The sequence below is a fragment of the Carcharodon carcharias genome, chromosome 21, assembly GCF_017639515.1.
Source record: "Carcharodon carcharias isolate sCarCar2 chromosome 21, sCarCar2.pri, whole genome shotgun sequence".
NCBI lineage: Eukaryota > Metazoa > Chordata > Chondrichthyes > Lamniformes > Lamnidae > Carcharodon > Carcharodon carcharias.
The window spans coordinates 78,903,789-78,923,312 of NC_054487.1; the positions used below are offsets into that span (position 1 = coordinate 78,903,789).

At 45.4% G+C, this 19,524-nt stretch overlaps 1 protein-coding gene across 4 annotated transcripts in view; it reads right to left on the reverse strand.

Annotated features, from left to right (window-relative positions):
- stab2 (stabilin 2) overlaps positions 1–19,524 on the reverse strand; it is a 178,070-nt gene that overhangs the window by 14,447 nt on the left and 144,099 nt on the right. For all 4 annotated transcript variants that reach the window (XM_041215939.1, XM_041215940.1, XM_041215938.1 and 1 more), the window contains 6 exons: positions 14,924–15,117; positions 11,391–11,532; positions 9,109–9,242; positions 7,948–8,113; positions 7,755–7,861; positions 5,750–5,869 (listed from right to left, as the gene is read on the reverse strand). In XM_041215939.1, the coding sequence (XP_041071873.1) occupies positions 5,750–5,869; positions 7,755–7,861; positions 7,948–8,113; positions 9,109–9,242; positions 11,391–11,532; positions 14,924–15,117 (863 nt within the window). The remainder of the gene's footprint in view (positions 1–5,749; positions 5,870–7,754; positions 7,862–7,947; positions 8,114–9,108; positions 9,243–11,390; positions 11,533–14,923; positions 15,118–19,524) is intronic.

The window sequence follows — 19,524 nt, forward strand, 5'->3', positions numbered from 1 at the left end:
CCTGGTGCATGAATCACAAAAGGGTAGCATGCAAGTACAGCAAGTAATTAGGGAAGCTAATAGAGTGTTATCGTTTATTGGGGGGAGGAATTGATTATAAAAGTAGGGAGTTTATACTTCAGTTATATGGGACACTGGTGAGACCACATCCAGAGTACTGCGTACAGTACGGTTCTCCTTATTTAAGGAAGGATGTAAATGCATTAGAAGCAGTTGGACATGTTAGGCCTGTATCCACTGGAGTTTAGAAGAGTAAGAGGCAACCTGATTGTAACTTTTAAGATCCTGAGGGGTTTTAACAGGGTGGATATAGAGAGGATGTTTCCTCTTGTGGGAGAATCTAGAGCTAGTGTCACTGTTTAAAAATAAGGGCTTTCTCATTTAAGACAGAGAAAATGAAAATTCTTTTCTCTCAAATTCTCTTCCTCAAAAGGCAATGGAAGCAGAGTCTTTGAATGTTTTCAAGGCAGAGCTAGATAGATTTTTGATAAAGAAGGGGGTGAACAGTTATCAGGGGTATACAGGATTGTAGAGTGGCGGTTACAATCAGATCAGCCATGATTCTATCGAATGGCGGAGCAGGCCGGAGGGGTCGAGTGGCCTACTCCTGCTCCTAGTTCATATGTATGTCCATGTGTTTGTACGTTCGTTTCAGGTTGATGACCTTCATTAGAAATTAACAGACCTTTCTGATGTAAGGTCATTGACCTGAAACAGTAACTCTGTTTCCCTCTGCAGATGCTGCTTGGCCTGTTGAACATTTCCTGCATTTTCTGTTTCCATTAATTTCTGACCCTGTGCTAAGAGCTCTGGCAGCTCGGGCAAGCAGACATGTGTGCCAAAAAAAAACTGATTGATATCCTTTCCGAGAAGAACTAAGGAGTGTTTGGTAAAGTGAAGTACCCTGTCCCTTTAAGAGAATGCAAGTGTACTGATCAGCACTGACAAATTACTGTACAGTGTGGGCAACTGGGAACGGTAAGTCTATTCTGGAGGTTTCTGAGTGAGCACTTATGATCTGGTGCTCTGCCCTATGTCTCAATAAACCATCACTGTTTATTCTTACATCAGTCTCTCCCTGTTGTTGATTGCAAGCAGCAACTGATGAGAACATTGGAAGGCGTGCGGTTAGAGTCCAGTTGACCAAAGAACTCATTTACCCAAGACATAAAAGAGTAAGAAAGGAGTTTTTATCGAAAAGTGAAACTATAGACCAAAAATAACACATTGAAAAATGTGTCTGAAGGAAGAACTGAGATATTTCCATTTTTAAATTCGAATTAAATTGATCTAATTGTGAAGCGCAATGGATAGCTAAATGAGTGTTTTCTTCTTCCTACATTCTTACTATTTGTTCTTTTTGGAGTTACAATGTTAATAGCTTGGATTATACTTTTCTTTTCATTAATTAGTCCCCACACCATGATTAAAGGATGTAATAAACATTATGGAGAGGGGGAGAGGACAGAATAATTTCAATATAAGGTAGTTTACCTTCTCTAATTAGGCAAAAAGCTAAATTGGCCATTTTAAAACTCTTGTTTTGTATGTGAAACCACTTTGACAACCTCCCATTGTTCCAACACCTTCATTACAGCTGCTGTTGAATGAGTTGCTCCATTGAATCTAATGCTATTGATATGGATTGGAAACAAGCAATTCATTGGGCAAATAGTGTCAGATGTTGGGCAGTTCTGAGCTTCAGACTTCCATCCCCTATTAAATGGGCTGTGATCCACCAAAGACAATCAGGTTTTAGTCAGTGAAGAAGTGTTTTTCATCCCATCAAGTCTGGATTTGTGCTTAGGTTGGATTATACTTTTCTTTTCATTAATTAGTCCCCACACCATGATTAAAGGATGTAATAAACATTATGGAGAGGGGGAGAGGACAGAATAATTTCAATATAAGGTAGTTTACCTTCTCTAATTAGGCAAAAAGCTAAATTGGCCATTTTAAAACTCTTGTTTTGTATGTGAAACCACTTTGACAACCTCCCATTGTTCCAACATTGTTCCCCTTGTTCACCTTCATTGCTTTCCATTTCTCTCCTAGTGTTTGACAAGGTGTTTACTAAAACCCGCTTTCACAGCCATATCTCCTTTCTCAGTGACTGTCTCCGTCTCCGACTTACCCCACATGGATTTCAACTGAAATTCCACCCCTCATGTTTCGAACCCACCCAGGATTACAGGTATCTCCGGGACATAAAACGTTTCTCGGACTGCTGTTCCCGTCACATTCTGAAATCCACTCTCAGTGCCATGCGCCGCCATATGAACACACTCGACCTCTCCCTCCAGCAGCACCGCCGTACCCTTTTTCAAAGCTGCGCGTGCCCCCAGTTTCATTTTATCCTTCGGCTCATCCGACGCCTCAACAAGAAACTTTTTCTCTTTCTCTCAAGTGCTAAGGAACGCAAGCTGCAACAACTCATCGACACCAACACCCATCTAGGACCCTCCACCCCTGCCTGTCCCTCCGTCCCCACCCCATCTTCCAATCCCAACCCCAGCCGTGTATTCACTATACCCCCTGACCTTCCCCGCTCCGATGCTGAACGTTCAGTGCTCAGCAAAGGACTTAGTTTCATACCCTTACGCCCTCACCTCAATGAATTTCGGGCTCGGCATGATACTGAACTCTTCTTCCGCCGTCTTCGTCTCCGGGCTCACTTCTTTGGGCAGGAGTCCTCTCCCAGTTCAACGGATCCTTTTACCCATCTTCAATATTCTCCCTCCACCTGGACCCCTCCCTCTGGATTCTTACCTTCTCTCGATCTTTTCATTGAGAACTGTCGGCGCGACATTAGTCGTCTCAATTTCTCTGCTCCTCTCACCCATTCTAACCTGTCTCTCTCTGAACTTACTGCACTCCATTCTCTCAGGTCCAACCCTGACATTGTCATCAAACCCGCTGACAAGGGTGGTGCTGTTGTTGTCTGGCGCACTGACCTCTACCACGCGGAGGCTGAGCGTCAACTCGCAGACACTTCCTCCTACCTCTCCCTGGACCATGACCCCACCACTGAACATCAAGCCATTGTTTCCAGGACTGTCACTGACCTCATCTCCTCTGGGGATCTCCCTCCCACAGCTTCCAACCTGATAGTTGCCCAACCTCGGACGGCCCGCTTCTATCTCCTACCCAAAATCCACAAACAGAACTGCCCCGGTAGACCGATCGTCTCAGCTTGCTCCTGCCCCACAGAACTCATTTCTCGTTATCTTGACTCCCTTCTCTCTCCCCTTGTCCAGTCCCTTCCCACCTACATCCGTGATTCCTCTGACACCTTACGTCACATCAACAATTTCCAGTTCCCTGGCCCCTACCGCTTCCTCTTCACCATGGACGTCCAATCCCTCTACACCTCCATCCCCCACCAGGATGGTCTGAGGGCCCTTAGCTTCTTCCTCGAACAGAGGCCCGAACAATCCCCATCCACCACTACTCTCCTCCGTCTGGCTGAACTTGTTCTCACGCTGAACAATTTCTCCTTCAACTCCTCTCACTTCCTCCAAATAAAAGGTGTGGCTATGGGTACCCGCATGGGCCCCAGCTATGCCTGTCTCTTTATGGGGTATGTGGAACATTCCTTGTTGCAGTCCTACTCCGGCCCCCTTCCACAACTCTTTCTCCGGTACATCGATGATTATTTCGGTGCTGCTTCATGCTCTCGTCAGGACTTGGAAAAATTTATTAATTTTGCTTCCAATCTCCACCCCTCCATCATTTTCACGTGGTCCATCTCTGACACTTCCCTTCCCTTCCTTGACCTCTCTGTCTCAATCTCTGGTGATAGACTGTCCACCAATATCCATTACAAACCCACCGACACCCACAGCTATCTCGACTACAGCTCCTCACACCCCACTTCCTGTAAGGACTCCATCCCATTCTCTCAGTTCCTTCGCCTCCGTCGCATCTGTTCCGATGATGCTACATTCAAAAACAGTTCCTCTGACATGTCCTCCTTCTTCCTTAACCGAGGTTTTCCACCCACGGTCGTTGACAGGGCCCTCAACCGTGTCCGGCCCATCTCCCGCGCATCTGCCCTCACTCCTTCTCCTCCCTCCCAGAAACATGATAGGGTCCCCCTTGTCCTCACTTATCACCCCACCAGCCTCTGCATTCAAAGGATCATCCTCCGCCATTTCCGCCAACTCCAGCATGATGCCACTACCAAACACATCTTCCCTTCACCCCCCTTATCGGCATTCCGTAGGGATCGCTCCCTCCGGGACACCCTGGTCCACTCCTCCATCACCCCCTACTCCTCAACCCCCTCCTATGGCACAACCCCTTGCCCACGCAAAAGATGCAACACCTGCCCCTTCACTTCCTCTCTCCTCACCGTCCAAGGACCCAAACACTCCTTTCAAGTGAAGCAGCATTTCACTTGCATTTCCCCCAACTTAGTCTACTGCATTCGTTGCTCCCAATGTGGTCTCCTCTACATTGGAGATACCAAACGTAAACTGGGCGACCGCTTTGCAGAACACCTGCGGTCTGTCCGCAAGAATGACCCAAACCTCCCTGTCGCTTGCCATTTTAACACTCCACCCTGCTCTCTTGCCCACATGTCTGTCCTTGGCTTGCTGCATTGTTCCAGTGAAGCCCAACGCAAACTGGAGGAACAACACCTCATCTTCCGACTAGGGACTTTACAGCCTTCCGGACTGAATATTGAATTCAACAACTTTAGGTCGTGAGTCCCCTCCCCCATCCCCACCCCCTTTCTGTTTCCCCCTTCTTTTTTTTTTCCCAATAAATTATAAAGATTTTCCTTTTCCCACCTATTTCCATTATATAAAATAAAAAAAAAAACCCACTAGAGCTATACCTTGAGTGCCCTACCATCCATTCTTAATTAGCACATTCGTTTAGATAATATCACCAACTTTAACTTTAACACCTATGTGTTCTATTGTACTATTGTTGTTGACATCTTTTGATGATCTGCTTCTATCACTGCTTGTTTGTCGCTACAACCACACCAACCCCCTCCACCTCTCTGTCTCTCTATCTCTCCGCCCCCCACACACACACCTTAAACCAGCTTATATTTCAGCTCTTTCCTGGACTCGAACTCAAGTTCTGTCGAAGGGTCATGAGGACTCGAAACGTCAACTCTTTTCTTCTCCGCCGATGCTGCCAGACCTGCTGAGTTTTTCCAGGTAATTCTGTTTTTGTTTTGGATTTGTGCTTAGGTTGGAGTGGGACAAATACCTGGAATTTCTGATGTTTTTCTCCCTTGGGAGATATGGGGAATTCTTAGGGAAACAGCGTAAAAGGCTAAACATGGCTGCTTATGATAGTTCCTCCAGGGGCTCTTACCCATTTCCAGTCAACATGTCTTAATGCATTGCATCTTCCTAATCGACATGCACTGTTTCTGTCACTTGTTTAAGTATGTTTGTTCTTGTATACAGGGCGCCAGATGCGAATGAGAGCGTAAGTATAGCCTTCTTTAGCCCAAGATAAATGGAACACTTATGGAACACCATAGCTGGCAACATTGAAATTGACATTAATATAAACTAATATTGATCATTGCTTTTAGCCAATATAAGGCCCGCAAGTTTTAAATGTTTGGGACTGTAACTGTAAATCCAAAACCTTGGTTCTCAAATCAAATCTGTAGCAATCTATATGAATGACTAGTTAAAGAATACAGATTCTCCTTAATCCTCAAGTAGGCACATATCAATTCATTACAGCTGGCTATAAAAACACTTTGAACACTTACCACATTTTCATGGAACCCAGAGTTCACTGGAACAAACAGTGTGCCTTTGACCGACAGATCAGTCAGAACTTCCACAAACCTTCTGCCATTGAACGTGGTGTTCGAATAATTGAGAAGTTGCTAGAAATAATAAAACTGTACTTCAGCCACAGCTTCCAGTCTTCATCATATCAACTTTAGAAATCTCATGTACAACCAAAGCCATATGTTCACCAATAGCTCACAATGGCAACACAATTGCTAATGGTTATCGATGACCTCAATTGCTTCGATTCCTTCAGTTATAGTTAATACCGGTCGTCAAGGAGGAGCAAACAATATAAATTGAATAATATTGCACAATGCTGGTAGGTAATTTGATTTTTGATGATGATCAAAAGCTGAAAGCACAAAACTTAAACAAAGGATTCTTCAGTTGTATATTTGGTACTGACAATATTTCATGCCATCACAATTAGATCTCTTACATTTGGTAGATCACAGAAAGAGGTCATTCAGCTCATCTTGTCCACACTGGCCCTTTGAAATAGCTGTCCAATCATTCTCATGGCTTTTGTGTCATAGTTGTGGATTTTTTTTGTTTTGGAATAAACATCTAGTTCCTTTTTGAAAGATCAATTTTTCACGCTGTTTGTAAGTCCCTGGTGTCTGTAAGTTAGCTGTTGGGTTTGCCTACATAACAACAGTGACTGTACTTCAAAAAATCAAAGAAAGAGTTTGCATTTATGTAGCACCTTTCACAACCACAGGATACACCAAAATGCATAATAGCCAATGAAGTGCTTTGGAAAAAGTTTGTCCATGTTGTAACTTAGGGAAATGTAGATCATGGGCTGCAAAATGCAGTGGGACATCCTGAAGGACCATAAAAATGTAAATCTTTTCTACCTCTCCTAACTGTAGTGTCTCCTAGCCTAAGGGTCAGATGTGCCTAAAGTGGTAGTGCTCTCATCTTGGCGCCATAAAGTTTTGGGTTCAAGTCCCACTCCAGAACTTGAGCACAAAAATCAACTCTGACACTCTAGGACAGCACTCAGTTCTGCAATACTGAGGGTGTGCTGCACTGTTGGATGCGCTATCTTTTGGATGAGATGCTCAGCCGAGGCCCCACCTGCCTGCTTGGATTGAAGAGGAGCATGGGAGTTATCCTTGGTGTCCTGGTCAATAATTTTCCCTCAATCAACATCACAAAAACAGATTATTTGGTTATTATTTTCATGTTTATCATGATAATTATCTTCATCACATTGCTGTTGTGGGAGCTTGCTGTGTGCAAAATTGGCTGGTCCACTTCCCACATTATGAGAGTGACCAAGTATTGGCTGTAAAATACTTGGAGAAGCCTGGTAGTTGTGAAAAGTGCTGTATAAATGCAAGTCTTTCCTCCTTTTAACTCTTCTGCACCTGCTTATTGTCTGTTCTTTCCTATGTGAAGCATCTTGTGATGTTTTATTATGAGCAGGTCCATTATAGATTATGTATATCAATTGTAAACAGCACTGATATTTATAGTTTCAATACATGAGCCTAATAGAGATCTTTAAAATTATCAAGGGGTTTAAATAGAACAGGTATGAGAAAATCTTTCCACATGTGAGGGAGTCCAAAACTAGGGGCCATGAAAATAAGACAGTCACTAATAAATCCAATAAGGAATTTGGGAGAAATTTCAATACCCAGAGATTGGTGAGAATGTGGAACTCACTACCACATTAAAGGGGGAAGCTCGATAAGTGCATGAGGGAAATTAAGAAATGGAAGGATATACTGATTGAGTTAGATGAAGTAGGGTGCTCATGTGGAGCATAAGCATCAGCATCTGCTCATTGATGAGGGGGCATGGTAAAAAAAAGAGCTTTGTTGTGTCTCAAAGAGCCCAAATTGTGTAAATATATATTTTTATATGTCTTTGGACAGACAGGGTATGGGAATTCTGGTTATGACCCAGTTCCTATGCAGTACAGGCTATCATATTCTACTCAAAGAACGCAACACAGTTACTCACTGTAAGAAAGGAAGAAAACTGGTTGATGGCTGTTAGAACTTGCAGCAGATTCCCATTACACGAATAGCCATTTCCCACATAACCTTTCTTGCACATGCATTTCACATCTGTGTGCAGAAAGGTGAGCAACACTTGAGATTTGATCATTGAAACAAAAGGCTTGCAGCGGAGGCAAAAGAAATGTCTTTCTTACCTTTCATTCGGTAGCAGAAAACATCCCATGTTTCAAGATCACTGGATCGGAAGCCATAGTCTACTATTCCCACATAGCCAGAGCCACAGTTTGGATTGGAGTAACTGGTTGGATAAGATACTCTCTGACCATCCAGCCAACCAGCCGAACAGAGATGGTAGCCCGCCTGAAACCAGAAATGGACAGCTTTCGTCATGATTGCTCAATTGAATGCACAGTGTTCTTAGCAAGCAAGTTATTTTATAGTAACGCTTCTGTTGGAATAACATTAAAACTAGCATCAATGGGGAGTCAGTGGTGTAGTGGTGTTGTCACCTGCCTTGTAATCCAGAGACCCAGGGTAATGCTCCTGGATCTGGGTTTGAATCCCACCACGGCTGATGTTGAAATTTAAATTCAAAGTTTAAAAAAAAACTCTGGAATTAAAAGTCTAAGGGTGACCATGAAACCAATACTGATTGTTGTAAAAACCCATCTGGTTCACTAATTCCCATTTATGGAAGGAAATCTGCCATCCTTACTTGGTCTGGCCTACCAAAACTCCAGACCCACAGCAATGTGGTTGCCTCTGAAATGACCTAGCAAGCCACTCAGTTCTAATGGGCAATAAATGCTGGCCTAGCCAGTGACACCCCATCATCCCATGGATGAATCTAAAAAACAAACCACAAGGTGTAGTTTAGAGAAACAGTATAGATGAATTTCAGGAGATGCTAGATAAGTATGTGTAGAAGGATACACTGATGGGGTTAGATGAAGAAGGGGCAGATAGAGGCTTGTGTGGCACAAAAGGACCAGTTGGGCCAAATAGCCTCTTTCTGTCCTGTACATCCTATGCAATTGGATATTTTTCTAAGTAATTATATGCTACTTTATTGGCAGTTGGTTAGCTCAGTTGGCGATAGTGGGGTGCAGGTGTACACCAACAGCGTGAGCTCAATCTCTGTTTTGGCTGTGGTAGTTCATGGTGGCCTGTCTTCTTACCTTGCCCCACATTTGATGTGGGGTGGTGCCCCTGAAGCCAGTTATCTCCTGCTCTTTCCAATGGAGAGAGATGCCTGTGGCACTTCATGGACTATGGATAATTACCTACCTACCTACCTATACCTGTATGGTATTCCATTTGTCAGTTTTGAGGACACATGCGAAGACTAAACAGACCTGTTGAGCATAGGCAAGCTGATTGTACGTGGCTAGTACTGCTTCCTCTCCTTTGCATAATTGCTGCGCTTCTGAATAGGTGAGTTTGTACTGTCCCTTCTTAGATCGTAGGTGGAACACTCCCACTGTTTTGTCTGAAAAGAAAAGCAGTTTCATCAAGTATTTATCAAGGGTGAGTTTACCCTCTAGCATAGGTCGTTCCACACTGAGGTTGCACTTGCAGTATGTATCCAGAGTCAGGACCTGACGTGGTATCATTCCATTACACTTCAGAATCAGTGTTGGTCTTGAGGTCCAATTAACATCGTTTCTAGGTTTAGTGTTTGTGCAAAGTGGAAAACATTTCATACCGATGCTCATGTTGTAGTGTACGCTCAGGAAGCTGAAAACTAAGAACTGTTTCCATCAGCAGGAGCAATGGAATCGCTGTCAGAGAAATTCAAACTCTTTGATATGAGCAAAGCATATATATTATACATATATATCATACATATGTATTATATACAAATATTGTACACATATGTGCATGCAAAGTTATTAATGTTTAAAGTAGCACAAGGATAAACACCCTGCATATTGCATATATATTTCACATATATATCACAGCCATATAGACATATATATGTATAAAATATATTATACACACACACATATATAAGGATAAATCGATAGAATTGGAGTTACACAACTGTTGCTCATTAAGATAATCAGTATTTAGAAGCTATAATAAGGGTAGTAAGCTCAACAAGACTGTCCCTTTCTCTTGGATCAAGCTATGCAAACTTAATGGGACTTTCAATTTACTGCCTGGGTGGACAGTTCAGTTACTTCCATTATCTAGATAGTTTGGAGAAGCTGCCTCTCCCTTGGGGAGGAGAAGTTTGAGAGGAGATTTGATGGGAGTAGTCAAAATCACTGAGGGATCTGGACAAAGCAGGTAGGGAGAAACTGTTCCCATTGGTGGAAGAATCGAAAACCAGAGGGCACAGATTTAAGGTAATTGGCAAAAGGAGCAATGGCGGCTTGAGGAAAAAGCTTTTCATGCAACAAGTGGTTAGGATCTGGAATGCGCTGCCTGAGAGTGTGGTGGAGGCAGATTCAGTTGAGGGAATTGGATCATTATCAGAAAAGGAAGAATGTTCAGGGCTACAGGGAAAAGGCGGGGGAGTAGCACTGGGTGAATTGCTCCTTCAGAGAGCCAGCACATGGACGAGAGGTCAAATGGTCTCTCTCTGTGCTGTAACCATTCTGTGTGCAAAAGATGGTGTGGATTGGTTGCCCATTGTAGAAATCACCAGCAGTCAATTCCATTGTCAGCACAATACTTCAGCATTGCAAGACTTATCAGAAAAGTGGGCTGAATTTTACCCTCTCCCACCAGCGGCAGGAGGGGTACATAAAATCCAGCGGGTGGCTTTCCTGCTGCCTAGTTGCTTGCCCTCAAACAGTCAGGGGCAGGGGAGGCATCTGCCTGTCCTTGGGCCTATTGAGGCCCTTGAGTGGCTACTTAATGGCTACTTGAGGGTTTCATTCTGCTCCCGCCAGTATTTTACCTGGGGTGGGGGGAGGCCCATGTCATGCTAGAAGCCTGGCCTCTTTAGCTGCCTGGGCTGCTGGTGGGGGACGGAATGGGGTAAGGGGCTCCTTTAGGTGTCCCTGGGCCCATGGGAGACAACCCCTCCCCCCAAGGTCATATCCCCCCCCTTTAATGCTCCCCACCCCCATCACCCACTTTGCTAAGGCCCCAACCCCAGGACTTAGCTGGGCTCCTCGGTGTAGTGGGATCACCTGTAATCCCAGCAGCGGCCACTTGCTCCCGGCTGGCACCGCTGGGACTACAGATCTGCCTCATCCGATTGGCTGGCAGCTCTCTAAGGCAGGACTTTCTACTGAGATAGACACGGAGGTCTCGCCTTAAAGCAATTATTGCTCCTCCAAATGTTAAATTGCTGCAATGTAGCCATTGGGATCAAGGGTGTGCTCCCCCCGGCTTTTTGGCAGGGAGAAGGGACGGAGGGGGTGGTGCCAGGAATGCGGAGCACTGTAAAACCTGGCCCACCATTTCGAAATACATTGCAGGGTAAACCCCCCTGATATGATGTACGTTTTGTTGATATGTTCCTGCTTTCAACACTTTTGAAGCTGTGCCGAAGAATCCAGTTAGGTCAAATGTCAAAGAATGAGGTTCTAAACTCAGTGTAACAGTAGAAATGGCCATGACTCTAATGGCAATTCTTGTTATGCAACAGAAATACACCCCTTAAAACAAGAATAATGCTTACCCTCAAAATGCAGGTCAACACAGTTGGCATCTGTGTGACAATTTCCATTGTCTTGCAGGCATCGATTAATGAGGAGCTCTTTTACAGTGCAATTAGTCCCATCCCCAATATAATTATCTTTGCATGTACATTTTCGTTTATTCTGTTGCAAAAAGATTCTAGGTTAGTCAATGATTAACCACAGTGCATGCGAGGCATTTTTTGACCTGTTTCGATTGGAAACACGTGCTTAACATACATTAACAGAAAGAACTCATTAAAAGATTTACAAGGTGGATACCAGAACAGAGAGGTTGAAAACTATCAGGAAAGATTGAGCAGGCTGGGGCTCTAATCTCTAGAAAAGGGAAGCCTGAAATGTAACCTGATGGAGGTCTTTAAGATTATGAATAGGGTTTAATTGTGTAGAGAAAAAAAACAGCTCTGCTTTGATGTAAATGTAAGAAAGCCACTAATAAATCCAATAAAGAGTTCAGGAGAAATCTCACTTTCCAGTTGAGCAGCAAAAATGTCTTTTAAAGGGAAGCTAGATAAGTACATGATTGGGGTGGGGGGTGGGGGGTGGGGGGAGAGGAATAAAGGCTCGATCGATAGGGTTAGAGGAAGTAGGGCCGGAGGATGCTCCTACAGAGCAGAAACACATATATAGATAAGTTGGGTCTTTTTCTGCAATGTAAATTCTCGAGGATGACACGGAGAGGCTGCAAAGAGATATGAGCAGGTGAAATGAGTGGGCCACAAGATGGCAGATGGAGTGTAATGTGGGGAAGCGTGAGGCTACTCACTTTGGCCTTAAGAGCAGAAAAACAGAATGTTTTTTTAAGAGGCATGAAACTTGTAAATGTTGATAAAAACAAAAAAGCTGCGGATGCTGGAAATCCAAAACAAAAACAGAATTACCTGGAAAAACTCAGCAGGTCTGGCAGCATCAGCGGAGAAGAAAAGAGTTGACGTTTCGAGTCCTCATGACCCTTCGACAGAACTTGAGTTCGAGTCCAGGAAAGAGCTGAAATATAAGCTGGTTTAAGGTGTGTGTGTGGGGGGCGGAGAGACAGAGAGACAGAGAGGTGGAGGGGGGGTGGTGTGGTTGTAGGGACAAACAAGCAGTGATAGAAGCAGATCATCAAAAGATGTCAATGACAATAGTTGAATGTTGATGTTTGCAGGGATTTGAGCAATGCTCCCACAAGGAACACAGAAAGTTAACATGCAGATACATCAAGAAATTAAAGGCAAATGACATTTGGCCTTTATTGCAAGAGGATTGGAGTACAGAATAAGGAAGTCTTGCCACAATCGTATAGGACTTTGGTAAGACCACACCAGGAATACTGTGTGCAATTTTGGTCTCCATGTTTATGGAAGGATATGCCAGCACTGGAGGTGGTAGAGCAGAGGTTCACTAGATTGGTTCCTGGGGTGAGAGGGTTATCCTATGATAAGAGGCTGAGTAAACTGAGTCTATGCTCATAGACATTTACAGCATAGGAGGCCATTCAGCCCATACTCTCTGAAGAATGAGAGACAATCTCATTGAAACTTACAAGATTCTGAAGGGACTTAACAGGGCTGACACTGAGAGGTTGTTTCCCCTGGCTGGGGTGTCTAGAACACGGGGTCACAGCCTCAGAATGAGGCGCTGATCATTTAGGACTGAGATGAGGAGAAATTTCTTCACTCAAAGGGTTGTGAATCTTTGGAATTTTCCACCATGGAGAGTTGGGGATGCTCCAGCCTGTATTCAAGGCTGAGATGAATAGATTTTTGGTCTTTCAGCGAACCAAGGGATATGGGGAGTGGCCAGGAAAGTGGAGTTGATGCACAAGATCAGCCATGGTTATACTGAATAGTGAATCTGGTTTGAGGGGGCCGTATGATCTACTCCTACACTCCTATTTCTTATGTTCTTATGTAATTCTATGCAAAACTAGCCCACTTGCTGAATCCATTCTGGCTTCATTGAAACAGGTGTTGGTTGAATTTTGACTTCCTAATCTTATATCGAATGGGGCCACACTAAGACAGCAATCAGACTTCATTGACAGAGCATCTAAACAAACCCATATGGAAAATTTGGTCTTGTCCTGTTGAAAGTTAGTGACAACATCTGCCACTTGTACCTTCTGTCTCCTTCAACCTCCAAAATAATGCTCAGCTCAGTGCCCCTCCTGCTACAATCCTCATTCTCCCTTTTGCTGCACCCAGAATCAACTATTCCAGTGTTCCCCGGGCTGGACTCCCATCTTCCACCCTACATAAACTTAAGCTCATCTAAAACTTTGCTGCATGTGTCCTAATTTGCACCAAGTCCCATCACACCGGTGCTTGCTGACCTACATTGGCTCCCAGGTCACCATTGCCTTGATTTTAAAATCTTCACCCTCTTGGTAAATGCCTTTGTGGCTTTGCCCCTCCATATCCTGGAATCTCCCTCAGCCCCACAAACCCTCCAGGAACTCAGCAATTCCTCAAATTCCGGCTTCTCGCACATCCGCTGGCCCCTCCCCCAAAACAACATCCTTCACTTCATTCTTGGTGACCGTGCCTTCAGCCTTCGCGTAAGCCTCTCTGCCTCTCTCTCCCTTTAGGACTATTCTTAAACTTACCTCTTTGACCAAGCATTTGGTCACAGTCTTAATGGCCAGTACTCTTTCCAAGGGGGAGGGGGGTGGGGGGAGGGAGTGGCCCCACCCACTGGCTGAAAATTCGGGGATGATCCCACCTCTGGTTCTGGAGTTGGTGGGTGGGGGGGTAGTTTCCTTGATTTTGATCCAGGTACATGAAGGAACAGGTAATATATGTCCAAGCTGGAATGGTCTTTGGCATGGACGAGAACCTGATGGTGTTTCCATGCATCTACCGCCCTTGTCCAGCCTTGTTCTTTTAGGGGTAAGATGGTAACATAATGGTGATGTCACTGGACTGCCAATCCTGAGGCCCAGACTAATGCTCTAGTGATATGGGTTCAAGTCTGATCATGGCAGCTGGTGGAATTTAAATTCAATTAATAAATCTGGAATACATAGTTATGGTGACCAGGAAACTATTTTGTTTTGTCGTAGAAACCCGTCTGGTTCATTAATGTCCTTTAGGGAAGGAAATCTGCCATTCTTACCCGGTCTGGCCTACATATGACTCCACACCCACAGCAATGTGGTTGACTCTTAACCACCCTCTGAAATGACCTAGCAAGCCACTCAGTTCAAGGGCATTTAAGGGTGAGCAATAAATGCTGGCCTTGCCAACGACATCCACATCCCATGAAAAGAATAAAGAAAAGTAAAATTGGTGGTAAGGTTGCGAGTTAGGGAGGTGCTGTTGAAGAAGCCTCGATGGGTTGTATGTCTGCGGCAGCCCCTCCAGCCTGATCTAGATTCACCATTGCATAGCGCTTGGAACATCCAGTCTGTTATGTGACCAGCTATAGCCCTGGAACAACTACCACTCACTTCTAGGCCGTCATAACATAACACATTGATACTATGGCAGGTAAACCTCATCCATGAACAATACTGAGGTGGATTTGTACTTACTGCCCCTGTCACTGTGCAGATCGCATGCTCATGACAACCTCCATTGTATCCATCCGCACATAAGTCTATTGGATCACAGGTATAGCCGTCTCCGGAATAATCTTTCTCACAGTTGCAGCTGACGCTTACACCATTCTGAGAGCACTTGGCAAATTCTGAACAGCCCCCGTTATTCTGGGCACACTGATCGACAACTGCATTATAAAACAAGAAGTAGTTTAAATCAAAGTGCGACAGTGACTATTTTTTTGATATTCCCTTAAGTGATACGCAGGAGGATATTCCCCTGACAAGCGGATCTAAAGGTATTTGCAGTCCAGCACCTTCAGACAATAGCATGGTAGCGTCACAGAGTGGTAGAATGTGGTGATGGATTTAATAGTGCTGCTTACTGGAGCACAGCTGCTCTTGGCCTGGATGGGAGGGCAGGATCCAATGGAGAGATGCTCCAGATCTGAATTGAAAACCCACCAGCAGCTACATAGGCCACAATTTTACACCCCCCCCCCCCCACACAGGGCCTGGCGGTCTGGGGGTTGTGGGGGGTTTTGGGGGGGAGGGGGGGGGGGCGTTGGGGGGGTAAAATTGGGCACCATGCCAGTGGCTGCCTACTCATTCCCACCTGCCCCTGCTGAAATTTTACCTGTGGCAGGGAGGCATCGTGAGGCCCACTTGCTCGTGGGCCAATTGAGACCCTTAAGTGGTCAACTAATGGCCATTCAAGGGCCTCCTCCTGCCGCTTTTGGAAAGTGTGGGAGGCCGGCATCAAGTGTCCAGCCCCCGAGGTGAAACCTGATGGCTGGGCAAGGGATGTGCCTCCTTTTCAGGCATCACATGCCCTTTGGAGGCCCCTCAAAGTACTCCCCCTCGACCACGTTTCCTTTCCCAGCCCCCTACACTATCCACTCAGGCCCCCCTCATCACTTTGCAGGGGCCTACCAGCCTGGCCCTAGTGAGGGCCTGGAATCACCTTTGTCCGACCTCTATCACGGCTCGCTTCCCTCTGGGAAGTGTCTGCAGTCCCAGCAGTGGCCATTGCTCCTGATAGGGCTGTTGGGAGCACAGAGCTGCCGGCCATTTGATTGGCCGGCAGCTCTTGAAGGTGGAGCTTCTTCCCCGATGAGGCCCACAGGCTGATTAAATAAGAGGCTGCGGGGTGAGCCGGCCAATCAGAGTTGGGTGGGGCAGGGAGCGTCAAAATTCAGCCCAAAACGTTGGCGGGGGCAGTCAAGGATTAGGCAATCCTCGTCAGTGATGTCCACATCCCAGAACAAATAAAAGAAAAGGCTGGGAGTTTTATAAGTCATGAGAAAATCGAAGAAAACAGGAGGAGGGAAAAAGTGCAGATTTTACTGCACATGTAATTATGTTTTGAAATAAGCACATCTCTCATGGTCAGCAGTCATAGGCTAGTTGAGCTTGAAGAGTAAGTCCCCTATTACAGCTGGTCTTCTGCACCACCATCAGAAATAACCAAACTCCCCTCCTTCAGGTACAATGCCCTAAGTGGGCATTGGTGACCAAGGACTTCCATTGGATTGGTCCATGGTGATACTTGGTAAAGTACTGCAGTGATTTGCCACTGACTTCTGCAGCATGGTGTAAGCATGTTCTTGACTCCATATAGTAAATGCAACTGTGTTGAGCCACCTCAGAGCTCATCTTGACCGATGCAGATAATTTCAATATCATCGCACTTTCTGTAATGGCCATTTTGACCTTATGATGGAAGAAAAGTCATTGATGAAGCAGCTGGAAATGCCTAGGCCTAGGACACTACCCTGAGGAACTTCTGCAATGATGTCCTGGAGCTGAGATGATTGACCTCCAACAACCACAACCATCTTCCTTTGTGCTAGGTATGACTCTGACATGCAGAGAGTTTTCCCCCTGATTCCCATTGACTCCAGTTTTGCTAGGGCTTCTTGATGCCACACTCGGTCAAATGCTGCCTTGATGTCAAGGGCAGTTACTTTCACTTCACCTTGGGAGTGCAGCTGTTTTGTCCATGTTTGAACCAAGGCTGTAATGAGGTCAGGAGCTGAGTGGCCCTGGCGGAACCCAAACTGGGCATCAGTGAGCAGGTTATTGCTAAGTAAGTGCCACTTGATAGCACTGTTAATGACTCCTTTCATCACTTTACTGATGATTGAGGGTAGACTGATGGGACGGTAATTGGCCAGGTTGGATTTGTCCTGCTTTTTATGAACAGGACATATCTGGGCAATTTTCCACATAGCAGGGCAGAAGTCAGTGTTGTAGCTGTTCTGGAACAGCTTGGCTAGTGGCGCGGCAAATTCTAGGGCACAAGTCTTTAGTACTACTATTGCCAGAGCCCATAGCCTTTGCCGTATCCAGTGTCTTCAGCCATTTCTTGATATCACATGGGGTGAATTGAATTAGCTGAAGACCTGTGATTTGGGGACCTCTGGAAGAGGCCGAGATCGATCATCCACTTGGCACTACTGATTGATGATTGTAGCAAGAGCTTCAGCTTTATCTTTTGCACTGACCTGCTGGTCTCCCCCATCACTGAGGATGGGGGTATTTATGGAGCCGCCTCCTCCAGTGAATTGTTTAATTGTCCATCACCATTCATGACTGGACGTGGCAGGACTGCAGAGTTTAGATCTGATCTGTTGGGTGTGGAATCACTTAGCTCTATCACTTGCTGCTTATGCTGTTTGGCACACAAGTTGTAGCTTCACCAGGTTGACACCTCATTGTTAGGTATGCCTGATGCTGCTCCTGGCATGCCCTCTTCATTGAACCAAGGTCAATCCCTTGGCTTCATGGTAATGGTAGAGTTGGGGGTATGCCAGGCCATGAGGTTACTGATACAAAAACAGAAATACCTGGAAAAACTCAGCAGGTCTGGCAGCATCGGCGGAGAAGAGCAAAGTTGACGTTTCAAGTCCTCATGACCCTTCAACAGAACTTGAGTTCGAGTCCAGGAAAGAGCTGAAATATAAGCTGGTTTAAGGGGTTGGGGGAGAAAGAAGGGTGGGGGTGGGTGTTGTTGGGACAAGCAAGCAGTGATAGGAGGAGATAACCAAAAGATGTCACAGACGAAAGAACAAAGAGGTGTCGAAGGTGGTGATATTATCTAAAAGAATGTGCTAATTAAGAATGGAGAGCAGGACAAGCAAGGTAGCTCTAGTGGGGTGTGGGGTGAAATAAACGATGGATGGAATACATTTAAAAATAATGGAAATAGGTGGGAAAAGAAAAATCTATATAAATTATTGGAAAAATCGAAAGGAAGGGGGAAGAAGCGGAAAGGGGGTGGGGATGGAGGAGGGAGTTCAAGATCTAAAGTTGTTGAACTTTGATGTCTGTGACATCTTTTGGTTATCTCCTCCTATCACTGCTTGCTTGTCCCAACAACCACCCCCCATAACCCCACCACCTCCCCCCCACCCCGCCCCCCACTTAAACCAGCTTATATTTCACCCCTTTCCTACAGTTCTGTTGAAGGGTCATGAGGACTCGAAACGTCAACTGTGCTCTCCTCTGCCGATGCTGCCAGACCTGCTAAGTTTTTCCAGGTATTTCTGTTTTTGTTTTGGATTTCCAGCATCCACAGTTTTTTGTTTTTATCTCATGAGGTTACTGATTGTGGTTGAGTACAATTCTGCTGCTGCTGAAGGCCCACAGTGCATCATGGATGCCCAGTCTTGAGTTGCTAGATCGGTTTGAAATCTATCCCGTTTAGCACGGTAGTAGTGCCACACAACATGATGGAGAGTGTCCTCAATGTGAAGATGGATCTTCGTCTCCACAAGGTCTATGTGGTGATCACTCTTACCAATACTGTCATGGACAGATGCATCTGCGGCAGACAAGTTGGTAAGGGTGAGTTCAAGTATGTTTTTCTCTTTTGTTGGTTCCTTCACCACCTGCTGCAGGTCCAGACTAGGAGCTATGTCCTTTAGGACTCGGCCAGTTCAGTCAGCAGTGGTGCTACCGATCCACTCTGGGTGATGGACATTGAAATCCCCCACCCAGAGCACATTCTGTGCCCTTGCCAACTTCAGCGCTTCCTCCAAGTGATGTTCAACATGGAGGAGCACTGATTCATCATCTGAGGGAGGGTGGTATGTGATAATCAGCAGGGGTTTTCTTGCCCATGTTTGACCTGATGCCATGAGACATCATCAGGTCCAGAGTCAATGTTGGGGACTCCCAGAGCAACTCCCTCCCAACTGTATACCACTGTGCTGCCACTGCTGCCGGGTCTGTGCCTCCGGTAGGGCAGGACATACCCAGGGATGGTGATGGTGTTGTCTGAGATGTTGTTTGTAAGGTATGATTATGTCAGGCTGTTGTTTGACTAGTCTGTGAGACAGCTCTCCCAATTTTGAGACAAGCTCCTAGATGTTACTCAGGAGGACTTTGCAGGTTTGACAGGGCTGGATTTGTCATTGTTGTTTCCAGTGACCAGGTCAATACTGGGTGGTCCAGCTGATTTAATTCATTTAAGGTTTTCAAGCAGTTTGATACAACTGAGTGGCTTGACATTTAAGAGTCAATCACATTGCTGTGGGTCTGGTGTCACATGTAGGCCAGACCAAGTAAGGATGGCAGATTTCCTTCCCTAA